General features: G+C 38.6%; 1 protein-coding gene across 1 annotated transcript; it reads left to right on the top strand.

Annotated features, from left to right (window-relative positions):
* Window positions 1-685: 685 nt before the first annotated feature.
* On the top strand, window positions 686-1,006 carry LOC112935355 (large ribosomal subunit protein eL42-like). Its single transcript, XM_026019065.2, has one exon. The coding sequence runs from the start codon at window positions 686-688 to the stop codon at window positions 1,004-1,006; it is 321 nt and encodes a 106-aa protein (XP_025874850.1).
* The last annotated feature ends 9,808 nt before the right edge of the window (window positions 1,007-10,814 follow it).

Raw genomic sequence — 10,814 nt, 5'->3', positions numbered from 1 at the left:
CCCTTGAGTGGCTAGAACAGTCTCTCATGTGTGTCTAAACACCTATTTAGATCATTCAAATGCCATACACGTCAAAACACTCCAACTTAACACTTCCTTTGGAGTCACGACAATCAGTTTTTTATTAGTGTCATTATTTAGCATTTCTATAGCACTTCACTTTTGACAGGTGCTTTATAATTATTTCTACTCTTATTTAACTCCTACTCATTCATTAACATGCAGTTACTTTCCCAATAAAATATCTATAGATTCCTTGACTAAATTGAATCTACCCAAAACCAAGAGGTTCAAACTTATATCAGAGTCTGAGGCAAACAGAACAAATCAAACAGATGAGATAGAGGATAGATAGATTGCCAGATAGATAGATAGATAGATAGATGATAGATAGATAGATGATAGATAGATAGATAGATAGATAGATGATAGATAGTTAGATAGATAGATAGATAGATAGATAGATAGATAGATAGATAGATAGATGATAGATAGATAATAGGTAGAGAAACTAATTCCAAAGATCAGTAACATTCTCGTATTCTTGTCCTGGTTCAACAGCAGCCTGCAGGAATTATCAGTCATATCCCTATTTAGCCAGTGAGAGTGTGAATAAAAGACCAGTGGTCACATATGAATTAAAATTGATGGAAGAGCTTTCCGTGCCCATAGTGCTCTTGCAAAGATGGTGAATGTTCCTAAAAACCGCCGGACTCTCTGCAAGAAGTGTGGTAAGCACCAACCCCACAAAGTGACACAGTACAAGAAAGGCAAAGATTCTCTTTATGCCCAGGGAAAGCGGCGTTATGACAGGAAGCAGAGTGGCTATGGTGGGCAGACTAAGCCGATTTTCCGGAAAAAGGCTAAAACTACAAAGAAGATTGCGCTGAGGCTGGAATGTGTGGAGCCCAAGTGCAGATCTAAGAGAATGCTGGCTATTAAGAGATGCAAGCATTTTGAACTGGGAGGAGATAAGAAGAGAAAGGGCCAAGTAATCCAATTCTAAGATTCATATTTTGTTATGAAGACAGTAAAATCTTGACATTAGGGCAGCCCGGTGGCTCAGTGGTTTAGTGCCACCTTCAGCCCAGGGCGTGATCCTGGAGACCCAGGATGGAATCCCATGTAAGGCTCCCTGCATGGAGCCTGCTTCTCCCTCTGCCTGTGTCTCTGCCTTTCTCTCTCTCTCTCTCTCTCTCTCTCTCTCTCTGTGTGTGTCTCATGAATAAATAAATACAATCTTAAAAAAAAATAAAATATTGACATTATGTTCATTTGGTTGCAGTTGGTCTTTTTAAGAGGGAAATAAACTAGTGCTATCAATAAAATTCCCCTTGTGGGGCAATTTTTAAAAAAATAAAAATAAAAAAATAAAATTGATGGAAGAATAAGTGAATATGGCAAAGACTGATAGTTATTAGTCAGTGTGCATTGTCTCTTTCTTCTTTTAAATAATAGAATCTCAGAGGTGTCTGACTGGCTCAGTCAGAAAAGCATGCAACTCTTGATCTTGGGATCATGAGTTTGAGCCCCACACTGGGTGCAGAGATTACTAAAAAAAAAATTTTTTTAAATAAACAACATAAATAATAGACTCTTCTCCTGCCACCCATCTAGATAGTACATTTCCCAGCCTCACAATTAGAAGTAGCAACATAACTAAGTTCTGGCCAATGAGATGTGAGAATAAGTGATATATGCACCTTGCAAGTTACCTCCTTAATGATAAAGCTGCTTGCTACAGACCTCCTCTATTCCTACTCCCCTGACTGAAAAATCACTAATTGAGGTGGGTACCTTGGATGCTTAACATGGAAGCCACATGTTCTGTATGACAGAGGTGACTTACTAGCCCAGGTCTTTGAATGACCTCATGGGACAGAGCTATTGCTACTCTGGGTCTCTTTGTTATAGAAACTTAGCCTGCATCATAACTAATAAAGTAACCAAATAAGGAGAACACACACACACACACACACACACACACACACACACACACACACACAGACTGAGATTAACTTCAGCTCTTTTTTTTTTTTTTAACTTCAGCTCTTGATAAGAGTACAGGTAATGATTAAGGGGGAATTTCAATGGAGAAGTAGCTGGAAAAATGACAGAAATGACTTTAGATTAAGCTACTAACTCTCACTTCAAGTAGAAAGTTCTGTAATACTATAATTTTTTAACTCTTAACAGATTTCAAACAAATTTCAAGCAATCTCAAATAAATTAAAAATTCTCTTCTGAAATTGAGAAGTTCATGTAGTAGAGAACTAATGCATCAGTATTAAAGATTTCTTATGTTGGGCAGCCCAGGGTGGCTCAGCAGTTTGGCGCTGCCTTCAGCCCAAGGCGTGATCCTGGAGACCCGGGATCAAGTCCCAGGTTGGGCTCCCTGCATGGAGCCTGCTTCCCCACTCTGCTCGTGTCTCTGCATCTCTCTGTGTCTGTCATGGATAAATAAATAAAATCTTAAAAAAAAAAAAAAAAGATTTCTTATGTTGATGATAGATGGGCCAAAGCCTTCAGAAGGCAGGAATATGCCTCACCTATTTTAGTATCATTTCCTTTATTCCTATCTTAACCCTAATATGTATGTAAATGCCAGTATCTTTGAAAACATCGAAGGATTAAAAACAAATGCCTATTGCAGAATTTATTGCTAATATCTTTTTATCATAATGTTCCTCAATTTCTGCTTTTTGTTGGTTCTAAGAAATGCAAACATATGTTTAACCCTTAGAGCTACTGTAGAGCCTGTGAAAACTGGGAGCTACAGACATTAATTTTTTTGGATATATAATTAACAAAGATTTATTCAGCATCTAGTCTATGCCTGGATCTATTTTAACTTATTCCATGCAGTTTTACCCATTTAAAGTAGTCATCATCACCTCAATTTAACATATGAGGAAACTAAGACATAGAATAAATGATCTGCCCAAGATTATACAGCTAGTGAATAACAAAGCATATACTAGAATCCAGGCTTCTTGACTCATAGTCTAGCTCTACTCCATTGCTTCATCACTTTCTGATGTATCTCACACTTCAAACATTAGGCAAAAAAGAAAAGAAAAAAGAAAAGCCTACCAGTATAGTAATGACTGCTAGGTTTTGATGGATAAAAATATAAAAGGGTAATCTTTGCCAGAATCTAAGGATTAGGAAGTACCATGGGTAAACATACCAGAACTCTTCTTCTCTGAATAAAAACTGGAAGACTTTCCAAGATGAAAGTGAGCAATTGGACACCACCATTAACATAAACATTTTTACTCACTTTCGAAAGCTATCATCCAATTCAACATAATCCTTCACCACAGGTCTAATTAGAATCTATTTGGATTCAAAAGTACTGATGAGAATGGGTACATCAATGTCAGGAATTGTCCAGCCAAACAGGACTCTAGGCAGTTGAATTAAATGTATATCTTCTAGTAAAACTTGACACCTACCTAAGGAGAGGTTCTGTATGTTGTTTTCAATGCCTGGATCAGAAGAGTTTCAGGAACAGGAAAAAGCAGTACATTTTGAACCCCTAATCTTATGTCATTTGGTTTGTTATCATTTATTGTTTGAATTGGCTCTAGTTAAAGCTAAAGAAGAAATGGGACTGAAACAACTCATGAATCGAGTTATCTATGCAATTCTTGACCCAATAATTGGAATGTAAGAGTATCTAAGAATCTCGGGGGGATCCCTGGGTGGCGCAGCAGTTTGGCGCCTGCCTTTGGCCCAGGGCGCGATCCTGAAGACCCGGGATCGAATCCCACGTAGGGCTCCCGGTGCATGGAGCCTGCTTCTCCCTCTGCCTGTGTCTCTGCCTCTCTCTCTCTCTGTCTCTCTGTCTGTCTCTCTCTCTCTCTCTCTGTGACTATCATAAATAAATAAAAATTAAAAAAAAAAAAAAGAATCTCGGGTGCCAGGTAAATATCAATTTGATCTCACATCTGTCTCCAAGATTATATTTCCCATTTTCCAGACAGGGAAATTTGCTGTGAGACCATAGGCAAGCTTTTCTACAGGGAAATTAGAGTTGGAGATGTTAAAATTCGTGATTTGAAGAAGTGCCATAGTATAGTTTATGGCAATGACTCTCACTTTTTTCCAGTGAAAAGCATGACTCTCATCAAGAATTAGCTCCCAACCCCTTTGCCCACTGCTGTGCTACAGACAATTTCACCTTTCACAAAAAAGGGCTTTCAGAGTTTTCAATAAACACATGAGAGTCCCAAGTAGTGACTTAAGAAATGCTAGGTTACAGGCCTCCCCCTCAATTGAGCATTTAATAGGGTGGGGCTAGAAGATGAATGTAGGGAACCAGCTGGACTGCATGGAAAGACCTATATGGGAGGAGCTTTGTTTGATAGACCCAGTGAGCACAGTCCCCTCCCATTCGGGGTATCTAGAGTACACCCTTGATTCTCGGTGCTTTTGATGAAGTTTCCGCTTCTATGGGACAGCGGCTTTCTATCAACGAGTGTCATAACATCCTATCAAAGAGTGTCATAACACAGAACCCTTCTAATTGGTGTGGAGAGCTCTGCAAGAGCATACTAGTTGTAAGCCGTAGCATCACCTCCTTTAGGAAGAGGGAACGAAATTTAAATACACAGGGAGACAGAGAGATAATTAATTGCCTTCTTGGCAACCCACCACTCTACTGCCAATGGGATCACTGTGACAAGTTATGAAATTCAAGTCAAAATATTTAACTCAGCCACTTACTCAAGTGGTAGACCCAATTTTAGGCACCCCACAGTTAGGGTGCTGATAGAGAAAAAGTCTTCTCTTTATTTTCTGCAATAGCACATTTAACTGTTGGCATCTATGAGAGTTCTGTTTCCTCTGTGAAGGATATATCTGTCTGCAAAGCATACACATGTATTTCTATCAATGTAAGGAATAAATGATGAGTACAGGGAGTTATAATAATCTGAATAGTTCCAGAAAAACATAGCAACTAGATTAAGAAAGAGAATGGATTAATCCTAGAAGTCTTTCAAAAAAACCTGATAGGAAATGAGCCTATCAGTAGGGTGTAAGAGGGTGAATTAGCCAATATTCCCAAAAGAATTGCTGATTATACCAACTTGATCCATAGCTCCTGGAAGATGAGATCTCTGGGTCACCCTAATGGAGCCCAGTGATGTAAATTGTATGACAAGGCAGGAAAATTCTGTGACCAAAGATTCAAGGATCAGGATGGAGAACAGAGTAAGCCTTGGGGTTGCTTGGAGTTGGAAGGGTAAAAGGAAGGAAAGAAAGAAGGTAGGTGTGTCTCTGAATTGACAACACACAAGGCTTGACTGAGCCTGGGGTTACAAGCTTTTCTGAGAGGTAAGGGCTCCCTCATGGGAATATACTGCAAGTATTTCCTGCTGTTTTTATATTCACATAAATAAAATGCACCCATTTTAAATATATGGTTTGATGAGTTTACACAAGTGTAATCATCACCATAGTCAAAATATAGGACAATTTCTTCATCTCCCAAAATTTCCTCAAGGCTTTTATGGTCTCACCTCAAGCCCTGGGCAACCACTGATCTCCTTCCTGTCAATGTGGATTATTGTCTGTTCTTGTATTTCATATAAGTGGAATCCCACATTAGATATAGTCTTTTCCTCTGGCTTTTATTAAACAATGTTTTATTTATTAAACAAATATTTTTCAAATTCATCCATGCTTGTTTGTAGAAGTAGTTCATCCCTCCGTACTGCTGAGGAGAGTTTCACTGCATGAATATGTCATGATTTGTTTATTCATTCACCTGTTGATGGATATTTGGATTGTTTTCAGGTTTTGGCTATTATGAATAAAGCTGCTATGAACATTTCTGTACAAGTCTTTGTGTGGACATATGCTTTCATTTTTCTTGGGTAAATAGTTAGGAGTGGATTTTTTAATCATATAGCAAAGTGAAATATAAGAAATTGCTAAACTATTTTCCCAAGTGGCTGTACCATTATGCAGTCCCATCAGCACTGTATGAGACTTCCGGTTACTTCACATCCTTCCCGGTACTCAGTATTGTTGCCTCTAATGTTAGCCCTTCTAGTGTGTGTAGAGTGACGCTTCACTGCGATTTTAATTTGCATTTTCCTGACTAATGATGTTGAACATCTATTTATGTGCTTAACGGCCATTGATATATGTTCTTTTATGAAATGCCATTCAAATCCTTTGCTCATTTTTAAATTGGGTTGATTCCTATGTTGACTTCTACTCTCTACTAAGGGTGACAGCACTTCTGATCAATTTGATTTAGAGCTAGTAATTTGAGGCTTTCTAATGGCACTGTTAGGCTCAAAATTACTAGCCAGGGTTCAAGTGAAAAGGTCAAAGATATATGGAATGCATAAATCAGATCACATCACTCTCCTGCTTAAAACCTGCCAATGGCTTCCCTTGACAATTAGAATAAAATCCAAACTCTTTACCTTGGCCTCCAAAGCACATGTGATATGACCTCTGCAATCCTCTCCTACCTAATCTCTTGCCATTATTACCTCACCCTCTGTGCTCCTGATACTTTGATCTTCTTTTCATCCCTCAAACACACCACATTCTTGACTCTGTCCCCTCTATCTGGAATCATATTCCCATAGAATTCTGTATGCTGCCTCCTTCTAATCATTCAGATTTCAACTTAGATGTGAGGACTTCCAGCCCAATCCTTTCAGTACCTCTCTATCTAGCTCTTGTCACTGTCTGAAATTATCTATATGCTATACATGTTTCTCCCCCACTAGAACTCATGTTTCATGAGTACAGGTACTTTATCTTGGTTATTGATGCATCTCTGCACCTATAAACAGCACTGGGAACATAGTACCAACTAATTAACTGTTTTTTGGAAGGAAGAGAGGAAGACAAGAGGGATAGAGAGAATGAGAAGAGAGGAAAAGAAAGCAGGTCTTCACATAAGTAAAAGATAAGACCACTCCAATTCAGATTCTCACTCTATATGGAGTGCTTAGTTTAAGGCTTGGCACAAAGCCTGCTTCTCTCCTCTCTCAGCTGTTTGCCCCTACAAAAGTCCCAGCCTCTAGAATCTGAACGGCCTTTGTTAGAGCCACAGAGGGCCATCACTGGAGAATGCATCAAATGTATTCAATTTGAAAGCATCACTGTCTCCCCAAGCCTCCCACTCATAAGCAAGTGTGGTTTGATTCATGAGATGAGGTAGGTAAGGGAAAGGGGGTGGCTTTGGGGCATAGCATTTGGCCTCGAGTGGGACAAAAGACATTTCAGAGATTCTTTCATAGACCATCAGTCTCTTTTTGGATGACATTGAGTTTCTGGATCATTGTCTCTTTCTCATCATTGCTGAAAACTTTCAGTTTTTACTGTGTTTTGATTCGTTTCTCCAAAGCTCTTCAGTGACAAACAGCTTCAGCTTGCTTTTTGAGCCAGGTTCCTGTCTGCTGCTTCTAAACCTCATTTTTATTCCTTCTAGTTTTGTAATATGGTCACTTTGATCCTTTGTAACAGATTTTAAACTCAATTTTTTATTCAAATTGGAAATTCAGTGCAAGAAATGGCCTTTTTAAAAAAAATATTTTATTTATCTATTCATGGAAGACATACAGAGAGAGACAGAGACACAGGCGGAGGGAGGAGCAGGCTCCATGCAGGGAGCTCGACATGGGACCCGATCCCAGGACTCCAGGATCATGACCTGAGCAGAAGGAAGATGCTCAACCGCTGAGCCACCCAGGTGCCCTGAAGTGGCCTTTTTCTCTTGCCCCTCTGATTTTCTCATTTTTTGCCTCTGGTCACTTAAAAATGATGATAGATAAACAGATAATATTGTATCCCCATTTTATTTGGTTAGTTTTAGAGCATCTTTCAAGGGGTCCATGGCTGGCGATCACACAGAACTACTTCCATATTTGCTACATATTCTATTTCCAATACGAGTCTTCAAAGTACCTATCATCTGCCAACATCCCAACTCATGAACTATGTCTCCCCGTTATACTTGTCATAGAGCCACAGATTTTATCTGTTTAGTAACAAATTAAAAGAAGTTTTAATTCCCAAGGCTTGTGTAAACTTTGTATGTATAAAACATCTTAAATTAAATGAAAGCCTTCTCCCCTTAGATTCCCTCTACAGTATTCACATGTGCATTCAATCATTCATTTTATAAGCAGTTAGCAAAAACTTATCATGCGGTAGATGCTGCATTTAGGTAGGAATTATAAGAAACATTTAAAAGTAAGCAGTTCCCACCTTTAAAGGCTTTGTTATTAACAAAGCACTAAATAATTACACATTGCGTGCTATGTTAGAGTTCTCTAGAGAAACAGAACTGATAGAGTATGTATACATAGACTTTTATTTTGAGGAATTGACTCAGATGATTGTGGAGGCCAGCCAGTCCAAATTCTGCAGGATGGGCCTGGTAGCTGGAGACCCAGGGAAGAGTTGCAACTTGAGTCTGAAGGCCATCTGCTGGCAGATTTCCCTTTTCCCGGGGTGGGGAGGGTCAGCCTTTTTAAAATTAAGGCCTTCGACTGATTGGATGAGTTGGATGAGCCCATCCACATTCTGGAGGGAGTCTACTTTAATCAGGCTATTGATTCTAAATCTTAATCTTATTTTAAGAAAATCTTCACAGAGACATTTAGAATAATGTTTGAGCAAATATCTGGATACTGTGACCTCACCAAGTGGACACGTTAAACTTAGCATCACACATGTGAAACAAGCAGAGCATAATATAAGACAATACGTATTAAATATGATAAAGTGGAGGGTCAAATCATGAGTGATAAGAAAGGGTGCTAATATTTACTGAGCACTGACTTATGTGCCAGATCCTTTGCAGACATTAGTTAATACATTAAACCATTGGTAGATTATATATATTATCTACTTCTACAGTTAAAGAAGATGAAGCCTAGAGAAGTTGAATAACCTGTCCAAGATCACTCAGCAAGATTCTAACCCATGTCAGAGTGGCAATAAAGTCCTTGGCAAGTTGGGCAAGAGAGTATTCCAGTGTGCAAGAAAGGCAGGAAGACTGACTGGATAACCTTAAACGTTCTTCCTCTGGAGTGAGGGAACTTTATTTTTTTTTCTAACTCATGATGTCATAATCTATCATTTGTCACTGATATTTTTCTGTGTGTATATCTTAAGAATGGAAGTCTACATGTTCATGAATAAGCATGTAACCGTGTGCATGATAAACAAAAAAAATATTTAAATGCTCTTCTAAAATGCTAACCCCTGTGTTCTTTCAAGTTCAGTATTTATGTCTGAAGTTATTGTTTTCTTTTAGTTTCTAATTTTTCCTTTAGAAACCACTTTATTGAGGTATGATTGACATAGAAAAATCTGTATATATTTATTGATACAACTTGAATATGGAGAGAACTATATATCTGTGAAATCATCGCCACAATCTATGGCATAAACATATCCATTACCTCCAAAAGTTTCTTCCTGCCCTATCTATCTATCTATCTATCTATCTATCTATCTATCTATCCTATTTTGTGATAAGAGCACTTCACATCAGATCTACCTCTTAACAAAGCTTTAAGTATACAATACAGTATTATTAAATTTAGGCAGTCTGTTTTATAGTAAATCTCCAGGACTTACTCATCTTGAATAAATGAAATTTCATAGCTTTTGTCTAATACCTCTCCATTTCTCCCTCCCCCCCCCACCCCAGCCTTAGCAATCACCATTTTACTCTCTGCTTCTATGAGTTTAACTATTTCAGATTCCCCATTTTAGTGGTTCCATGTAGTATTTTCCTTCCATGTCTGGCTTACTTCACTTGCCTTATGTCCCCTGGATTCATTCATGTTGTTACCAATGGCAGGATGTCCTTCTTTTTTAAAGGCCGAATAATATTCCACTGCATTTATATATTACATCTTCTTTATTAATTCATCTTTCGATGAACATTCAGGTTGCTTCCATGTCCTGGCTGTTGTACATAATGCTGCAATAAATTTGAGAGTGGAGATAGCAATTCAAGATTCTGATTTCAATTCTTTTGGATGAATAAAGCAGGACTGCTGGATCGTATGGTATTTCTTCTTCTAATTCTTTCTGAGTCCTATCACATCCTATCTTTTTTTCTAATTCTGATTTTTTGGTGGTGAGTGGGTCATGTCTTGTATTTTCTTCATGTCTTTTAGCTCACATTGAAATAGGAGTTTACAGCTTTTTTTTTTCTTTTTAAAATTTTTATTTATTTATGATAGTCACAGAGAGAGAGAGAGGCAGAGACACAGGCAGAGGAAGAAGCAGGCTCCATGCACCGGGAGCCCGACGTGGGATTCGATCCCGGGTCTCCAGAATCGCGCCCTGGGCCAAAGGCAGGCGCTAAACTGCTGCGCCACCCAGGGATCCCGAGTTTACAGCTTTTATCTGTTGTTGACTGTTTTTCTGGAATGGTTTGTCTGTAACAGTGATTTTTTTTCTTATAATTCTACACAGGATTTTATGTGGCTTATTTATGACATGAAATTAGTTTTCCTAAACTTTTATATGGAGGCATAATTTGGGGCAACTTTTCTAACTTCATAGAGCTCCTCTCCTGTTGCTTTTTCTGTGTTCAAAACTATAGCTGCTTAGTGTCTGATATTCCCTGGGGTATGTCCCCATCTCCCACCTTTATCTACACCTACTCTTCCCCTCATCTATTATCCTTGTCATACTCATCTGGGACCCTAGCTAAGAAGGGAATCCTGCATGGTCAGTTTTGGGAATTAACAAGGGCTATATTTCTTCATCTTCTTCAGACCTTACCATGGCCCCTCACACTAGACCATTATTAG

Source organism: Vulpes vulpes, chromosome 6 (assembly GCF_048418805.1).
Source record: "Vulpes vulpes isolate BD-2025 chromosome 6, VulVul3, whole genome shotgun sequence".
In the NCBI taxonomy this organism is placed as follows: Eukaryota; Metazoa; Chordata; class Mammalia; order Carnivora; family Canidae; genus Vulpes; species Vulpes vulpes.
Note: the sequence above shows the minus strand (reverse complement) of the source record. Positions and strands in the feature narration are given on the sequence as shown.

Coding starts and splice junctions, on each gene's coding strand:
- LOC112935355 (XM_026019065.2), top strand. CDS start 686: ATGGTGAATGTTCCTAAAAACCGCCGGACTCTCTGCAAGAAGTGTGGT.